The following is a 17,984-nucleotide window of genomic DNA, read 5'->3' as shown; positions in this document are numbered from 1 at the left end:
TTTGATCGTATTGCAAATACTACAGACAGAATTACACTGAAACTTTGACATATTTACCTGAAAAGATAAACTCCAAACATGTTTACTTTACAACAAATAAAACACAGAAAAAATTCTTTCTCAATGAATATATTCACTAGACCGTGGGAGTTCCTTCGTCTCCAAGACTGACTATCAATGTCGTAGTCGTTTCTTGACAACAAACTGAACATCTTCAAGCAACTGACTTGATCGCGGATGAAATGGCACCCAAGGTTTTGCAATTCTGTATGATATTTAAGATGATCATCGAAATCATCATCAGTTTCTACTATCTGATCAAGAGCTAACCGAGCAGCTATCCTCTGGCTTGCAATGTCAGTGTTCCTATCATCAAACTGCCTCTTTTCTTGCAGTTTCTCACGTGCCTTTGCTATCAAGTCTTTGAAACCGTGGTTTTGTTTCTCAATCTTGTCACGGCCTGGTTTCGTTGTAATAACCTCGCCCTCCTTCGTCTTTGTATCGTGATCACGAATTCTCCAAGCCGTATTCTCACGGATCAGTCGCGTAACCTTTGAATCCGCCTTTGTTTCACGAAGTCTGATCAAAGCTGTGATTGATTTCTCCGGTTCTTCAAATTTAGAAGCTTCGATGGTCTTCTTTTGTCTCTTTTCAGGTAGAGTCTCTTCACCAGAGTGTTTGCGTTTCCTTGGAACCGCCATGTCGCACCTTTGACACACTAAGACAAATTATAAGAAGAGATGTGACTCAAACCCTAACAAAAGAGAGTAGAGAAGTAATTGGTGAATCTTTTGGATCAAGTCTAAGTTTATTACATAGTGTCTCACACTTGCTTCTATTCGATCGGAGCGGTTATGCTTACGTTGCGCCCAAGCTATTATAATTTTTTGATTGTTTAGATTTGATTCTTGTTTTTCTTTTATTCTCTCCATGTTTTTTTTGGTTGGTGTTTCAAATTATTATTATTTTTTAAAATAATTCTGTTTATGCTTGTGGAATTTTTCTGCCAATTCTTAAAGTTACTATGCAATTTATTGTATACTTAGAAGAAATTTTATTTATATAGTACTGAAGAAGAATACTTCTTTTTTTTTCTAAAAATGCTTTGAATTTGCAAATCAACATTTAATTAAAATGAGAGTCACATCTTGATGAAAAAAATATTCTACAAAACTAACCACTAAAAAAAATCAGGTAAAGTTAGTGATAAAAAATAGTAAAATAAATGAGAAAACCGTTTGTCAAAAAAAAGAACCGTACCTCTGTTGTAATCAAATATAATTATGTGAGTATTATCTAAACAAAATAAGACAAATTGCGTAATTAAATTTGATATGACATAAATATTTTTGAGACGGTTTTACTTGGTATTTTTAAAATTATGTTTTTTTCAAAAATCATTTACAGACATTCCGGTAGGGTTTTTCTGTAAGTTTTGACATACTCGGTTTTAGTCTCTTATCAGTTGTTAAGTTTTCACATTTGCAAGGTCGGTCTTACGTTTTCTTTATTCATAAACATTTCAAAGTAAATCTCGAGAAAAGATTTTTATTTTGAAAGGATTATATAACATTTGTATATTAGTTCATTAAAATTTGGAAGCTAATTTGTTTTTGGTAGGCTTCGGTCATGGACCGTCCATGCATCCTTGCCTTTGGATTGATGCAAATCTGAACCATATTGTTGATTCTAAGACAAGCAACTACCATCTTTCTATAAAGAGAAACTATTTGAACTTTTAGAGCAACTGAACCAAATATAGTTTGCTAATACAATAAAAGAATTACACTGAATCATATTTACTAGAAAAAGATAAACTTCAGAGTTCAGACATGTTCTACATATTACACCACAAATCCCCTAGATTATATTTGGGAAGTGATTTTACCACATGTCCTCTCTACAATCATTTTTACAAAAATAATGATAACATGGTTAACAAGATTGATGACATGTTCTTATAGTTAATATGACATGGACAATTACATTTATTACTGACATATATTTTTGGTAAACTTTATAGAATATGATAATAACTAATACATTACATTTAATGTTGATTTATATTTTTGTTAAACTTCCTAAAATATGGTAATAATTCATAAATCATCACTAAAATAAATATATTAAAATATGCATCATAAATTTTTAAATACATTATTTAATTGCATTTTTATAATTATATAATTTTTATTACTAATATTTTCAAAATTTTCTACATCCTTTTAAAAATATTAAAAAATTGTTGATCGTAATTTTATTAGTTTTTTTTAGATATCTACAAATTTTATAAATATTATTTAGCTATAATTTTTAATAACTATACAATTTTTATATGAATTTTAGTAATTTTATACAATTTGATTTAATACATTTAACCAAAATAAATAGATAAATTTTTTATCTAAGATTCGAATTTTAAATATATTACATATATATTACTAAATGTAATTTAAAATAAACAAAATTATTATTTTTCCTTATTTTATACTTAAATAATCAACTTTATATTAAATATTAACAAAAATAATAAAATATATAATATTAATAAATTTCATTTTAAATATAATTTAACTTTTAAAAAATTTATCACTGCACATGGTGCAGGAAAACACCTAGTAAAACATAAAAACAGATCACAAACTCTGGGTGTTCTCTTTGATTCATCAATGTTGTAATCATATCTTTATCATGTAATAATGTACACTAGATTTTGACCCGCGCAGGCGCGTGGGTGTATATTTTGAAAAATATGTTGATATTTGTTTTTCATGTAATTATTAAGATTTGGAAAAATGAATCCGAGGAACATAACCGATACCGATCCAAAGATATAGTACCAAACCCAAACATAAATTGATTAAATATTCTACTTATTCAAAATTTTGTTATTTAGAGAACCGAATCTGATCCGAACCGAAGTATTTGGGTATCCGAATTTATCTAAAAATAGATTTATATACTTATATATATTAATTATTTTTAGATTTAACGTATATAAAACATCAAAAATGATACTTTTAAATTGGTTTAAATACTTGAAAATATATATAGATAGTCAAAAGTAAATATCTGAAATAGTTAAAGTATACTCAAATCACCAAAAATACTTAAAATAATTATTGATTTCGTATCCAAAATTTTAAATCAAGCCAATTGATATGTTAAGCTTAAGTATTATGACATATGTTATTCAAATTTATACGTAATATATTATTTTATTTATACATTTTGAGAAATTTAAAATATATAATGATTTAAGACTTTAAAAATAATTTAAATTAGTTATCCAAACCCAAACCAAACCCGCAAAGATCCAAATCGAACTCAAACCAAAATTTAGAAACATTCCAATAAGGCTGAAATCTTTGACCCCGAAAACCCAAAATACAAACCGATCAGAACTAAACCCGTATGGGTATCCAAAAGCCCATCCCTAGTCATTATTATATATCGTATTTTATCATCATATAATTAATCGTATTTTATATGTACCATCATATAAGTAATCATATAATTAATAGTATTTTATACATACCATCATATAAATAATTACATATATTATATTTTTAAAACTTAATATGAAATATGAAAACCATAATTTGAGTTGGTATTTCAAATTGGGCTTTGTATTATATTTTTCTTATATATATTGACAATATTTTTTTATAATGGTTATTGAAAAATAGTTTAGTAAAAATCTATTTTTGAATATATGTATATTTTTGAATCAATTTTTGATATAAATCAAATTTGAATTATTATTTTGATTTGAAATATGTATATAAAGTTTAAATTTTGTTTTATGGTTAGTTTAGAAAAAAAATTTTTAGGGAATTAGATTGACCCATTTTGGTATATTTTAAAAGTGACCTAGATAACTTTCAATTTTTTTAAAAAATATAAGCCCATTACTTTTTTTCTTAATACTACTATCTTTGTTTTCAAACAAAAATATTTTTTTTTAAAAGACTGCAATCCATGTTTTCAAACACTCCAAATTTTTAAAATTCCTATTCAAGTCTCCAAATACTCCAATTTTGTACTTGAGTTTTAATAAGATAGATGAACAGCGGTCAGACAACACAGAAGTTTCAATAAAAGTGGCTGAAGGTTTGTGCAACTCTTAGACCGAATAATCTCAACATCTAAAAGTCTGGTTATATTTGGTTTTGATTCGGTTATTCAGGTTAAACCGATCAGTAATTTTTCTGAAAAATCAGGCTCGGTCCAGTTTGGTTTAACCGCAGTGCGAAAACCACAATTATCTTTTTTTTTGAGTTGTTCAGAGCAAAACGGAACATTTCAGAAAGATGCTGAAACAAAAAATCTCACAACCGGCCTTTCCTCTCCTCCGTCGTCTCTCCACCACCGCCGCCGCCGCCGCTGGATTCTCTCTCAACCTCCCGAAACTCGAACCCTCAAACGAAGCCGAACTAATATCCCAAATCCTCGTGACCAACCACAACCCTTTCCACTTCACAGAATCATCTCTGCAGCTCAACGGAATCTCCCTCTCTCCTCACCTCATCAACCAAACCCTCCTCCGTCTCCGTCACAACTCCAAAATCGCCCTCTCCTTCTTCCAATACCTACGCTCCTTACCCTCTCCTTCGACGACAACATCACTCACCTCCTTCAACCTCATCATCGACATCCTCGGAAAAGTCCGCCAATTCGACGTCGCTCGACAGCTAATCGTCGAGATGGAGCAGCACGAGAGCCTCAAACCTTCCTCGGAGACGTTCCTCATCCTCGTCAAGCGCCTAATCACCGCCGGACTCACTCGCCAAGCCGTCCGAGCTTTCGACGACGCGCCTTGCTTCCTCGAGAACCGCCTCGGCGTCGACGAGTTCGCCTTTCTCCTCGACACGCTTTGTAAGTACGGACACACGAAGCTGGCCGTTGGGGTTTTCAACGAACGCAAAGCTGAGTTCGGATCCGACGAGAAGGTTTACACGATTCTCATCGCCGGCTGGTGTAAGCTGCGGAGGATCGACATGGCGGAGAGATTCTTAGCGGAGATGATCGGATCCGGGATCGAGCCTAACGTCGTGACGTACAACGTTCTGCTCAACGGGATCTGCCGGACGGCGAGTTTGCATCCCGAGGAGAGGTTTGAGAGGAACGTGAGGAACGCGGAGAAGGTGTTCGATGAAATGCGTGAGAGAGGGATCGAGCCTGACGTCACGAGCTTTTCGATCGTGCTTCATATGTACAGCCGAGCTCATAAGTCCGAGCTGAGTTTGGATAAGCTGAAACTCATGAAGGCCAAAGGGATTAGCCCGACCACGGAGACGTACACTTCGGTTGTGAAGTGTCTATGTTCTTGTGGGAGGTTGGAGGAGGCTGAGGAGCTGCTTGAAGCCATGGTGGGAGATGGGATAAGCCCTTCTTCCGCTACATACAATTGCTTTTTCAAAGAGTACAAAGGAAGAAAAGATGTTACCGGGGCGATGAATCTTTATAAGAAGATGAAAGATGGATTGTGCAAGCCGAATACGAACACTTATAATGTTCTGTTGAGTACGTTTATCAACTTGGGGAAGATGGAGATTGTGGGAGAGATTTGGGATGATCTTAAAGGAAGCGAGACGGGTCCGGATTTGGATTCGTATACTTGTTTGGTTCATGGGTTGTGTGGGAAGGATAAATGGAAAGAGGCTTGTGGGTACTTTGTGGAGATGATAGAGAGAGGTTTCTTGCCGCAGAAGCTAACGTTTGAGACGTTGTATAAAGGGTTAATACAGTCTAATAAGTTGAGGACTTGGAGGAGGTTGAAGAAGAAACTCGACGAGGAGTCTATCACCTTTGGATCTGAGTTTCAGAGATATCGTTTTGAGCCTTACAAGAGATGATGAGACTGAATGTTCTGTTTAATTAAAATCTTGTTTCTAAACTGTTTGTTTTTCTTTCTTAAACTTAAAACACACTAGAGATTGACCCGCACGCCCGTGCGGGTGTTAATTTTTACTTTCTTATAAATCGATATTTTATTTTTATGATTAGTATTATATATTTTATATGTATCATAATATAATTAATTGCATAAATACTTTTAGATTTCTATACATCATAATCGAACCTGAATCAAATAGAGTAATATGATTACTTTTGGTTATTTGGTTATTTTTAGTTTAATTTGAATTCAACATACCCGAATTGAATCTGTTAATATTCTTACTTTTCATACAAATATCCGTACCGGCGTCAAATACATTAGTTTTTGGATATTTGTAGGTTTGTATATATCAAGACTGAATTCATCTGGACCCGATTCTAAACACACATGAAAATTTATAATACCGAAATGAAGTCTAGTTTCAAAACTCAAAAAGCATGATAACCCACAGAAATAACTCGTAGCTGAATAGTTATCCGAATGTCCATGTCTAACCGATACATAAGTAAATAAAAAAAAATTGTTAACCATTTTGAATTCTTATCACAAATAGAGTGGTTTCATTCAAATATGTCGAATTATTATAGTTAATATGTAAATAATCCTGACAAAATATTATAGTAAATATAATTAATGAGATAGTTAAAAAGTGAGAAAATGAATGTAAAAGATAAAATAAAAAAATTGAAAACAAATAAGTTTTGTTTTTCATGTCACTATTATATATCATATATATGTCATCATATAATTAATCATATTTTATATGTACCATAATATAAGTAATCATATAATTAATATTATTTTATACATACCATCATATAAATAATCACATATATTATATTTATAAACTTAATATGAAATATAAAAACCATAATTTAAGTTGGTGTTTTTAATTAAGTTATGTATTGTATTTTTCTTATATATAGTGAAAATATTTTTTAAATGGTTATTGGAAAATATTTTAGTAAATTTTCTTAAAATATATATATATATATATATTTGAATCAATTATTTATATAAATTAATTTTAAATTATTATTTTGATTTGAATTTTGTATAGAAATAATTAAAATTGAGAAAAATGAATGTAAAAGATAAAATAAAAATTGAAAACAAATAAATTTTGTTTTGTACTTCTGTAATAAATGATATTAACTTATTTAGTAAATATAATAGATGAAGGGTTAGAATTGATTAACAATATAATAAAAATCTTTTAAAAAATCAATTAAGATAAGCAAGTATTATTTTCTACTGCTATCCATGTTTCCAAACAATTCTCATTTATACTACTATCCATGTTTCCAAACAATTTTCAGTTATATTACTATTCATGTTTCCAAACATTACTAAAGTGTACTTCAGTTTTAATAATATAGATGTATAATCTGGCCATTTTACAAGGTCATAGTTATATTTTACTTTCTAGATTTGTCACAGTTATGATTTATATGTATGACTTTTCATGGGTGTTTAGGACCAAATAAAACTCTCATAAGTTTACACTTTTGAGACAATTGTCTTGTATACAATTTTTGTCAATGCAAAGGAAAAATTGGACTAATACAAGTAACAATCAATGTGATCATAAAAGAAAAAAACTTAATTATGAAACTATAGAAAGTAAAAAAAACCATTTTATTCTTCTTAGTTTCCTTTCACCTCAGGCTATTGCCCATGTAACTGTCTCGACCTCTGAAGGACGCCACAATGACTTCTGAACAGAGAGCACTCCTTCTCCATCTTTGGAATGTGTCATTCTTACATTCCACTTCATCGATTTCACCATCTTCTCTATTTCTCCTATTGTTTCCATGTCATCTCTTACTATAAAAGTTCCTTGTGGTCTAAGAATCCTGTCCACTTCAGCCATTGCCGATACCAAGCTGCACCTGAATGAGTGTTGTTTTATACATACAATCATCAGATTTTGAAATCAAGAAAAGGCCACAGAGATATGTGAGTGTACTGTATATCTACATACCTCTTCTTCAGTGCAGAGAAAAGATGATCAGCATGAAGGAGGTCGTAAGTTCGAGGGTAAGTGCTGAATGATTCACACCAGTCATGGTAGATTCCAAACAAACCACGTTCGTATATAATTGGTAACGTATCAGCTGAGTCGATAGGAACTACATTCATCACCCACAGCTTCAGATCCTTCAAAGCAGCAGCAAAACTGAAACCAAGAAAGAGAGAGATCATTTAGTAAAAAGATGCATGGAGCCAATTTTGTACTGGTGAAAGATTGTTTTTCCAATACACTTACCCTCCATAGACAGCTCTCATGTCCATCACATTTCTCACATACGACCAATCGATTCCCATACCGTTGAGGTATGACTTTGAAACAATAGTCTTCCAACGTTCTTGGTCTGCTGTGAAATCCTCTTGTGCAGGTTTTCCATACACACCTTCCTGAGAATCCAACCACTGAGGAACAGTCTCTACTCTCTCTGGCCAATTCTCAGGCCAAGCTGCTCCCCGTTTTGATGAATCTTCTGTCACTTTGTGCATACATGCCTCAAGTGGAACATTCCTGCAATCATACACTTTAGCAACAAAGTTCCATTGCACTGGTGTGAGAAAGGGAATAGATAAGCTACCAAGCGGCGTTTTGATCATCAGAGTCTTTGCAGAGAGGTGGCTCGCTTTGAGATCTTTGGTTGTAGCAATCATTAGACATTGGCTTTTGGTAAATGGCAGCACCAACTTCATTCAGTTTATCTTTCTTTATCGTCATTAGTTTCCAGCACATTGCCTTTGTTAGCTTCGACATAGCTACAGAACATAAAGAAACATCTCACATGTTAGTTAAGAACCAGTTGCAAATAGAAGGGAACAAAGTTTCCAAACCTTTCCATATGCCAACGTCTTCTTCGGTCTTCCTGTAAACTGGAGTTGCCGACCAGACAAAGAAACCACCCGGTCTCAATGCACGGTTCAGTTCCAAAAGTAGTTTACCACCTTCAATATGCCAAGGGACTCTACAACGAGCACAGTGGATAAGATCGAAAACAGATCCTGGGAAAGGCAATCTCTTGGTTCCCATAACATTTGACATTGCAGGGATACCACGTTCCAAAGCAAACTGCACCTGCGCCTCGTGTTCATCTTTTGGTGCAAATGACAAAGCAAGGACATCTCTGTCGAAAAGGTATCCTCCGAAGCTAGCAACACCACACCCAACATCCAATATAACACGGGTTCTGTTTCCCCAAGCAATATCAGGATATGACTGCAATCAATACACATATCAATGTTAATAGTCAATGAGAAAATTGTGTAGACATTGAATGAAATATCAAAGTGTACCTCTTGGAGGAAATCAATATAGTGAAGAGCACCGTTCTTGAACTGAGTACCACCACCAGGGAATGTTAAGTATTCACCACTCATCTTCACCCAGTTTTGATGTCCTTTCACTTGTGCTAGCTTGGTGTGAGGAATGTTGTTGTACCATATCTGTATGTCAACACAAAACATAAGGAGTTAAATTGGTATCACTGAAAAATAACATAATGGATCTCAAGAAGTTATACCTTTTCTCTGCTCTTAGGCCATTTGATGGATCGTTTATACCCTTCGGGAAGAGAAACAAGGCAGGTTGGAGATTCCTCAGGACAATGCCTCTCACGATGTTCATAATGCTTAGTGGAATGAAGCTTCTTGATAGCTTGCCAATTGTCAAGGCAAGGGATGTAGTCTGGTCCAGCTGTCACATTGCAGACTTTCCATTTGATTGAGGACACTTGTGCTTTCTTCTCGTTCTGTGATTCAACCAATTGGGTAGACCAAGCCCCACTTCCACTGCTCGACTCCTTTGTAATCTCGGCCTGGTCACCAGTACTCTTCTCAGTGTTCTCTTCAGTTTCACCAGCGCTTTCTTCCGTCTTCTTCTCAGTGTTTTCTTCAGTATTCTCTTCGGTTCCATTACCATCCTCTGATTTGTTTTCCTCTGAGCTCTCTTCCAACTGTGTCTTCTCTTTCTGCTTCGTTTCATCACTTTCTGACTCACCCTCTCCATCTTTTCTATCCCCTTCACCATTCTTGTCTTCAAACTCCTTCTTCTCCTCAACCTGCTCCGTCTTCTCCTCACCAGAGCTCTCAGGATCAGGCTTGTCTTCGTTGCTCTCTTTCACAACCTCAGTTTCCTCACTCTTGGAACCTTTGTCAAATTCTTCGTTTGTGAAATCAGTCTTGGTAATAGTTTCCACATCCTTTGGAGTCTGGGTAGAAGAGAAGTCAACAGACTCCTCAGTAGGAGCAGACCATGAAGACATGAACATCCAGGCCCCAACCAAACAGAGAGAAACAACTAAGACTATGGTAATGGTTAAGCCATAGCCAGAAGACTTCTTCCCGTCTACACGAGAATACTTCCCCATTGCCATGTTCCTCCTATAGACCCACAGCACAATCCCTAGTCACATGCACCTGCAACATCAATTAAATGAAGAGAATACAATGACTTTAGTGACCAGTAAAAGGTTTGTTTTTTCTAGATACTGCCATATTAAAAGACTGTCTAAAAGAAGGCAAGGAAGAAGATCCACAAGGATGTTGGGTTTCTATAGAAATTTTGACAGCAAACCATTGTACACACTATTGACTAATAAGGTTTCTCTGATTTCTGAGCTTAATAACATGATATGATACTATAGAGAAGGTAAAAGACCACAGAGCAGAGAACATCTAGAATCAAAACAAAACACTTGAATTTATAACTAAGAGTGAAACATTAGCCAAAACCCAAAGCATACTACTTTTTTTATTTTCTTGCTCAAAGAATATTACTTTGAGCAAACCTAAGTTACAAAGAGGGTGTTATTGGTTTATGTATTTTAATGGATTTCAAAATCCAAACCAAATCATATGTTATTGGTTCTATCATTTTAAAACACATATCCAAATCTAGTGTTATTGGTTCTATCATTTTAAAACTCATATTCAAATCTGTTGTTATTGGTTCTATGATTTTAGAATTGATTTTAAAATCAAGTGTTATTCAATACCATAGATTTATTTAAAGATTTGATTTGAAACTGAATTTGAATGGATTTATAAATGTTTTAAAGGTAAAAATACAAAGAAACAAATATTGAGTTTAACCTTGTTATTTTGATTGGATTTGTAACATTTTCTTTTCAGTTTTTACGTACATGATAAGCTTTTGTCGATATCTCATATCTTGTCTATTGGTCAATATGTTATATTTTGTTCCTATTTCTTTCTCTCTGGGTCACAAATAAATCCTCATCTCTTTTTTTAATGTATCAACAACGAGTAAACTTTTTTTCGATAACAGACTTGGTTATTACCTTTCCCTCATGAACTCGTAAGTCATTATTTAGGTCTAGTTACAAATCCATTTGATTGATTTATAACAATTCACCTATTTTGATTTTGAAGTTCTTATCATTTTTTCTTATTAAATCCATTTGTTTGATTTGAAAAATCATGGATTTATCACAGATTTATAAATCCAAAAATATTTAAAAATCCATTAAAATACAAGAACCAATAACCCCCACAAAGTAAAACAAAGAAGAAAAGATGATAAGACATTTACAGAAATAGCCAGAAGAGGCAAGAAACATTTAAAGAAAGCCATAGACTTGGTGTAGTTCAAAGTAGAAAGATTACCAGAAAGAAAGGTGTTGCAGACTCAGATCTCCCTCCTCCCAAAAAGATTGAAACTTTATGAGCAGAGAGAGAAGAGTGTAAGAGAAAGGTCCAGATCCCGATCTAGTAGAAAGAGCAAGCAAGAGAGACTATGATCTCTACTTACTTTATAATTGAGAGGGCAAGTGGTGAATCAAATCATAGTCTTATCTTTACTGGCTCTCTGGTAGTGACTAGTGAGTGAGTGGGTTACGACCTTAAAATACCAGAATTTTGGATCTCAATTTCCTTCCACCCACATTCCCATTTAATTTAGTTTTCATTTCATATTTCGTTTTCCACGATTTGATTATTCGCTTGTCCCCCCGCGTCGGTCACCGACATTTACAGCTAAGCTATCAACGATTTTTATTCCACGCAAAACGGTACCGTTTCATTGAGTGAAACAGCTAAGCCCGTGAGAAGGCCCATTTCTTATTAGTTTTGGCACTAAGGCCCATCAGACCCATTTTGCTTAGTTAAATTAGATGCGAAGAACATCCGAAAGGGTTTGACTTTTCCTTTGTTGGTTTGGTTTCCGGCAATCATCATCTGATTCAGATCAGACACATTTAAAAACTGAGAAAAATCGAAAACGGAAAGAAGAAGATTGAGGGAGGAAGCAGATAACATGTCTGCGGTTGTTTGCGGCAGCAAGAGATCTCTTTTCGACGATTCTTCCTCTCCAAGAAGCTCCGTTCCTCTCGTTTCTCCTCCTCCCTTCTCCTCGCCGCCATTTTCCCCGACATGGATTATCAGGTCACCTTCTCCATCTCCAAAGTCTCCAACTTTCTATTTTTGGGTTTTTTTGAAAAATTGTGACTTTTCTTACTTTTTTTATAGATTCTTGAGCGAGCAATCGAGGAGTGTGGAGAGGATCTTGATTCTGCTATTAGGTCTTTGAACCAGCTTCGTTTAGAATCAACCAATCAGAATCCAGAAGAAGCAAAAGTTGAAGGATCAGAGAAGGAGCAAGTCTTGAACTTGGACGGCACTGAGTGGGTTGAGCTCTTTGTCAGGGAGATGATGAGTGCTTCAGACATGAACGACGCCAAAGACCGTGCTTCAAGAGCACTACAAGCTTTGGACAAGTCCATCAAGGCACGTGCTGGTGCTGACGCAGCGATGCAAAGCAGTCTCCAACAGGAGAACTCGATGTTGAAGCAGCAGTTGGAAGCTACGGTCCAGGAGAATAGTTTGCTCAAAAGAGCTGTGGTGACGCAGCAGAAGCGGCAGAGAGAGACTGAAGATGAGAGTCAGGAGTTGCAGGGTTTGAGGCGGATGGTTAGTCAGTACCAGGAACAGCTGAGAACTCTGGAGGTTAACAACTATGCTCTCACGCTTCATCTGAAACAAGCTCTGCAGAATAATAGTTCCATCCCTGGCCGGTTCCATCCTGACGTCTTCTAATATACTTTTCAGTCAGAGGAATGCTCTCAGAGACGTATATCTAATTTCGTTTCCAGTGTTTGTTTTATGTTTCTTCTTCGCTGACTATATTTATAAATTATATCTACTTTTTTTTATAAATTTGGACATCAGATACCATAGGCAATTTAGATACAAAATCAAAATGTTAAAAACTGCAATCTCAGCCGAAAGATGGTGATCTAGTGATTAATAATCACGGGTTTATCATTAAATATGGACGATTTTATTCATCATTGATTGCAGTGAAACAAAAAAAAAAAAAAAAAAAAGAGATTTAAAAAAAAAAAAAAAAAAGAGGTCAGATGGTAGTGCATGTCTTTGAATCAACATAGTAATTCAGATTTGCAGACGTATGGTAATAAAGATCCTCATTCCTCCCATGTACACACACAAAACAAAATTAAAACACATCTTTGCAACAGAAAAACATAGTTTTAATCAATGAAATAGGAATCAGAAAGATGGCAAATCACTCACTCTGCAGAAGCAGATCAGACTGGGCGTCACAAAACATTATATGCCTTTTCATCATATCCATAACACTAAATCCTATAATAACGTTACAAAAAATTGAATTCGATTGAATCAGACGAAAATAGTCAATCACCATCTTGCATCCATCGCAATGGATGCAAATAAGACTGGGGCGACAATTTCATATCATCACTTTCCTTCAAAATCATTGACGGACGGAGTAAGAGAAGAAAACCCAATGATAAAGAACTAGAATTTTATAAACAACGACATTGAAGATTTTGTTTTGTCGAGTCTCTGATTAATGAAGCTTAGCTTTAGGGCTTTGTCTTTATATAAAAACTCTGCTGGTTTAAGAGGGTAAACTGTGACCGGTTCAATTCGATTCAGTTTGGTTTACTTTACTTTAACCGGTATTCCTAATTTCTCTTGGTTTAGGACACGTATCTTTTTTCACAATCGTGCGTACATCATCAAAGATGAAAGAACTAAAATGGTGACCAATGAACAAAAGGAAAAGCTGAATTTCTTATCATTCCAAAAAAAAAATCACCATTCACAAGGAATAATTTTTTCTTCTTGTTCTCCATTTATTTTTTGTAGAAAAATATAGAACAAAACCATTCTTTGTTAGATTTGATAAGGAACAAGCATTTTTCTTCATTCCTGTAATTTTATTCCTATACGTTCATTTCCTATTCATTTTTCGTGTTCCCAAAAAGGTCACCAGCCGGAGCCTAAGTAAATAACAATACTTATGCCTCATGTCTTCTCACCATCTTATATGTTTTAATCCACAATTTGGTCTGAGATACCTTTCCATATTCAACTAGGTTTGAGATCTTGTACTTTGTATAAATATACGACCTTGAGGTCTGAGAAAGAGAGGTTGAACATTCATCGATTCAGTATTTGTCAGTTCTTCCCCATGGAAAAAGTATAAAACAAATCACTTAATCATTATGTAGAACACATATCTTCTCTCGCTTACAAGTTTTGCTTCTTTGCAGTGCGTTTGAGTGACAGCAGAGATGGTTTCTCATTCACAGATGATGCAGCTGCTTTTCGTCCCCGACAAGTTTCACGAAACTGTTGAGGACATTGAGTATCATCCCATTGGAAACATGCTCCCTGAGGAAGAGGATCTTCTGACAGTAATGATGGACGATCTTTTTTTTTTTTTTTTTTTGTATGAATGTTAAATTATATACCATTTTAATTTTTGACAGATTTTACAATGAAAACAAGTAGCAGAAAAAAAATAAAAGCAACTAAACAACGACAAAAACAAAAGCAAAACACAGCAAAATGCAGGAATGCAAAAACTGATACCAATCTCGAATAACACAACAACGCACTTTGCATAGGATCGCAGTGAGCCAAGAGTAGGAGTCTCATTGTTGTGGCTGCTAAGTTGCCGCGAGTCTACAGAGGATTGGCCAGCCCTCAAAGCCCCTCCGGACCTACAGCTTCATCACATACACGCCTTTGATAACCTGCATAATTAGCCCACACAACTTCCAAGTCTCACGATGGCTCTACCGGATACATTCGGAGTGAACGGTTCGGCCCGGTTGAACCGGAAGTCCGGATAAAGGTGAAGTTGTATGCCTCTGCCCCACCGATCTAGCCAAAACCTTTGCCGCACAGTTAGCTAATCCGTGCTACCGCATGAAACGCCCACTCATCCGCCGAGTACCATAGCAAAAACACGGAGATGCTGCTCACACCAAACATCGATTGACAGTTGCGCTTCTACTTCATCAGTCCAAGCCAAGCATCCAAGCATTCAATGTTATTAGTAGTGGCGGTGGAAGCTGTCCGCAACGGAGACGTTAGAGAGATCGCCGTAACACCAAAGACCGAAAAGAAGTAGAACAGAACCACCGGCTCCAAACAGAGATCATGTCGCCGGTGCTGGGATATTCCATTCCATCAAGCTTGCACCGAAGGCTTCATACTCTTGAATACCTCCGAAACTTGCTCCGTCTTTGAGAACCAAAGGATCGGACTTCCTTGAAGATTTGGCTGAAGACGTGAGGAGGATACGGCCGTTCTTCCACAACAATCTTCACGGCAAAGTGAACATCTCAAAACACCAGACCCGAAACACCATCAAAGAGAGATACCATGGTCATCTCTAGACAGGATGGAGGCGGTGACTCTATGGTGGAGCTCCGACGACAGCCACACACCACCATCCGTACACACAGCCGCCCGTGGATCTCTGGGATGACATCTAGTTGCGCTCTATGACTAGATCCAGGGGCAACTGGCTTTTCTGGTTACAAGAGCCTTCTCCAAAAGCAGATCTGAGGGGAAAATCGCCACCACAGCCACAGCCGACCCATCCTCACGACCTCCGCCTCCAAGCCTCATCCTTGCACCAGATCTGTGGTTGGTTAAGAGAAGATCCTTCCCATAATCACCGAGAATCAGATCCAGGGACATCAATATATCGACCCGAGTGGAGGAGCAAAGAGGGGCAAAAGAAAGAAAGAAAACTGAGAAGAAGGGCTCCGGCCCCGGCGCTGCTCGCCGTACGCCGGAAAACGTTGGTTGCGAAAGGTTGTCTTCAGGCGGCGGTCTAGTTTTTCTTTTTAATATATTCTTACCATTTTTCTAATTTCAACGTTACCCAAAAAAAAAAAAAAAAAAAAAAAGATCGTCCATCTTGACCTTACCGAGTTACCAAATTATGCTGATGATTATGATCTTTTCGGAATGGAACTTGACACTGGTCCTGATGATGCTGAGAAGCGACAGCTTCCTCTACCTCGAGGAGGAGTATGAGAGCAGATTTGAGTACCAGTCTCAGATTTATGATGCAAGTATGCAGGTTTACTTACTGAATTCTACTTTCATGGATCTTATGATAACATCTTTGTAGACTTGTAGATACAAAAGTTATAAATTGCAGCTGTCCAAAAAAATTACTACTCCATTGTTTGAAAAGGAAACTGGATATGAAAATAAAAACAAAAACAAAAATCCTAAGATGCATTTGGAGACGGTTGGATCATTTGGAGACTATTACATTAACGTAACAACGCAAAGGTTTTGTAATTTCTTCAAATCATTGAGAATTGTTTAAGAATAAGTACCATGTCTCAATTGGATAAGAAGCAAATAATAAGGAGACATTAAACTGCCAAAGAATCTACCTTTTGTCTTCTGTAAGAACATCTTTATAAAGACTCTTCAAAATTTGGACAATACTTTTCTACATGTACAAAGAACAAAGCCAAGAATATTGGGTTTTATAATATTGCCTTGAACTTCAAGCTATCAACTTTACAACTCTCTAATAAACCATTATTTTATTACCAGCAGCCTTAACAAGAAAAGAACAATGCATAGTTTATAAAGTAGCTTCACATATCTTGTTCCAAACATAAGAACAAACTTAATTTTCCTCTGTTCTTCTTCTTTTTCTTTCTCTTCTCCTGTTTTTGTAATTTAAAAAAAAATGGGTGAAATGGCGGGTGAGCAAATGAAACCTGTTGCTTCTCTACTTCTGGTGCTGAACTTCTGCATGTATGTGATTGTTTTAGGGATTGGAGGATGGGCCATGAACCGTGCAATCGACCACGGTTTCGAAATTGGTAAGTATACGATCAAAATTTTAACTCATCTCCAATTATGATTGCTTTGTTATCGGTTTTTGGTTTCTTCGAGTTTGTTTGCTTTTCGCACGTATAGTTTGGTTTGTTGTTCTTTAACTTAATAACATTTCGGATTCTTTTGAAAACAAGGCCCTGATCTCAAGCTGCCAGCACATTTCTCCCCAATTTATTTTCCGATGGGAAACGCAGCCACAGGTTTCTTTGTGACATTCGCGTTGCTTGCGGGAGTAGTTGGTGCGGCTTCCACAATCTCAGGCCTTAGCCACATTCGTTCTTGGACCGTGGGAAGCTTACCTGCTGCAGCCGCAGCTGCAACTATTGCCTGGACCCTCACAGTCCTTGCCATGGGGTAAATATAAATCCTCACAGTCCTTGCCATTGGTGGTATGACTAATAATTATTTCATCAACAGATTCGCCTGGAAAGAAATCGAGCTTCACGTGCGAAATGCAAAACTGGTGAAGAATTTTCTCTAATCCTAAATCCTATTAAAGATTCAATTTAGGAAAACCCATAATTATTGGCTTCATGTTCCTCTCCTTTTCTTTGTAGAGAACCATGGAGGCGTTCTTGATCATACTCTCAGTCACACAGCTTCTTTACATCGCTGCTGTTCACGGCGTGAGGAGACCTACCTAAGGAATCATGGGCTTTCGGGTTTCTTTCTACTTTTCATGTCAATCTATGCTGAGTGTTTTTGCATGTGTGTGATGTTATCTTCATAGGAAGTTGAACAAAAAGCTTAATTTAAATTCATGCATTCTTTGTGTACAAAAGGTTCAGGTCTTGTTTTGTGTGTGCGTCACTTTGTGTTCATAGGATAAAATCAAAATTTGAGGTTTGAAACGGATCAGGCTTCGACACATATCTAATGAACTAAATATATA

At 35.8% G+C, this 17,984-nt stretch overlaps 4 protein-coding genes, 4 non-coding genes and 1 pseudogene across 8 annotated transcripts; 3 read left to right on the top strand and 6 right to left on the bottom strand.

Annotated features, from left to right (window-relative positions):
* Positions 1-31: 31 nt before the first annotated feature.
* On the bottom strand, positions 32-701 carry LOC103828966. The gene is made up of 2 exons (XM_018652892.1): positions 173-701; positions 32-57 (listed from the first exon to the last, which is right to left on the bottom strand). The coding sequence occupies exons 1-2, from the start codon at positions 699-701 to the stop codon at positions 32-34; spliced, it is 555 nt and encodes a 184-aa protein (XP_018508408.1).
* Positions 702-4,081: 3,380 nt separating this feature from the next.
* On the top strand, positions 4,082-7,521 carry LOC103828964 (pentatricopeptide repeat-containing protein At2g13420, mitochondrial-like). The gene is made up of 3 exons (XM_009104605.3): positions 4,082-5,931; positions 7,282-7,298; positions 7,375-7,521. Exon 1 carries the CDS (start codon positions 4,314-4,316, stop codon positions 5,856-5,858), a length of 1,545 nt encoding a protein of 514 aa, XP_009102853.1. The 5' UTR covers positions 4,082-4,313; the 3' UTR covers positions 5,859-5,931; positions 7,282-7,298; positions 7,375-7,521.
* LOC103828962 (probable methyltransferase PMT24) lies at positions 7,359-11,814 on the bottom strand. Its single transcript, XM_009104604.3, has 8 exons — positions 11,549-11,814; positions 9,445-10,339; positions 9,218-9,367; positions 8,759-9,140; positions 8,509-8,683; positions 8,172-8,441; positions 7,887-8,081; positions 7,359-7,794 (listed from the first exon to the last, which is right to left on the bottom strand). Exons 2-8 carry the CDS (start codon positions 10,294-10,296, stop codon positions 7,566-7,568), a joined length of 2,253 nt encoding a protein of 750 aa, XP_009102852.1. The 5' UTR covers positions 10,297-10,339; positions 11,549-11,814; the 3' UTR covers positions 7,359-7,565.
* A 383-nt stretch (positions 11,815-12,197) lies between these two features.
* LOC103828961 lies at positions 12,198-13,266 on the top strand (annotated as a pseudogene).
* LOC117126989 lies at positions 13,151-13,239 on the bottom strand. Its single transcript, XR_004449750.1, has one exon. It is a non-coding gene; the product is annotated as a small nucleolar RNA Z196/R39/R59 family (small nucleolar RNA).
* Positions 13,267-13,289: 23 nt separating the features above from the next.
* Positions 13,290-13,376, bottom strand: LOC117126988. The gene has a single exon (XR_004449749.1). It is a non-coding gene; the product is annotated as a small nucleolar RNA Z195/SNORD33/SNORD32 family (small nucleolar RNA).
* A 71-nt stretch (positions 13,377-13,447) lies between these two features.
* LOC117127022 lies at positions 13,448-13,533 on the bottom strand. Its single transcript, XR_004449782.1, has one exon. It is a non-coding gene; the product is annotated as a small nucleolar RNA snoR4a (small nucleolar RNA).
* A 14-nt stretch (positions 13,534-13,547) lies between these two features.
* On the top strand, positions 13,548-17,960 carry LOC103828959 (membrane protein PM19L). Its single transcript, XM_009104602.3, has 4 exons — positions 13,548-17,076; positions 17,227-17,446; positions 17,510-17,555; positions 17,650-17,960. Exons 1-4 carry the CDS (start codon positions 16,941-16,943, stop codon positions 17,734-17,736), a joined length of 489 nt encoding a protein of 162 aa, XP_009102850.1. The 5' UTR covers positions 13,548-16,940; the 3' UTR covers positions 17,737-17,960.
* On the bottom strand, positions 13,580-13,668 carry LOC117127019. Its single transcript, XR_004449779.1, has one exon. It is a non-coding gene; the product is annotated as a small nucleolar RNA U31b (small nucleolar RNA).
* Positions 17,961-17,984: the final 24 nt, after the last annotated feature.

Source organism: Brassica rapa, chromosome A07 (assembly GCF_000309985.2).
Source record: "Brassica rapa cultivar Chiifu-401-42 chromosome A07, CAAS_Brap_v3.01, whole genome shotgun sequence".
Taxonomy (NCBI): Eukaryota; Viridiplantae; Streptophyta; class Magnoliopsida; order Brassicales; family Brassicaceae; genus Brassica; species Brassica rapa.
This window is presented reverse-complemented; position numbering and strand designations above follow the sequence as displayed.

What these genes read in the sequence shown, in the direction of transcription:
- LOC103828966 (XM_018652892.1), bottom strand. Translation starts at nt 701, where the DNA reads ATGGCGGTTCCAAGGAAACGCAAACACTCTGGTGAAGAGACTCTACCT. An exon ending in AAACGACTACGACATTGATA is followed by an intron (nt 58 to 172) that starts GTCAGTCTTGGA and finishes TTATCTTTTCAG; the next exon opens with GTAAATATGTCAAAGTTTCA.
- LOC103828964 (XM_009104605.3), top strand. Translation starts at nt 4,314, where the DNA reads ATGCTGAAACAAAAAATCTCACAACCGGCCTTTCCTCTCCTCCGTCGT.
- LOC103828962 (XM_009104604.3), bottom strand. Translation starts at nt 10,296, where the DNA reads ATGGCAATGGGGAAGTATTCTCGTGTAGACGGGAAGAAGTCTTCTGGC. An exon ending in GGCCTAAGAGCAGAGAAAAG is followed by an intron (nt 9,368 to 9,444) that starts GTATAACTTCTT and finishes GTTGACATACAG; the next exon opens with ATATGGTACAACAACATTCC. An exon ending in GATGATCAAAACGCCGCTTG is followed by an intron (nt 8,442 to 8,508) that starts GTAGCTTATCTA and finishes GTATGATTGCAG; the next exon opens with GAATGTTCCACTTGAGGCAT.
- LOC103828959 (XM_009104602.3), top strand. Translation starts at nt 16,941, where the DNA reads ATGGGTGAAATGGCGGGTGAGCAAATGAAACCTGTTGCTTCTCTACTT. An exon ending in CGACCACGGTTTCGAAATTG is followed by an intron (nt 17,077 to 17,226) that starts GTAAGTATACGA and finishes TTTGAAAACAAG; the next exon opens with GCCCTGATCTCAAGCTGCCA. An exon ending in CTCACAGTCCTTGCCATGGG is followed by an intron (nt 17,447 to 17,509) that starts GTAAATATAAAT and finishes TTTCATCAACAG; the next exon opens with ATTCGCCTGGAAAGAAATCG.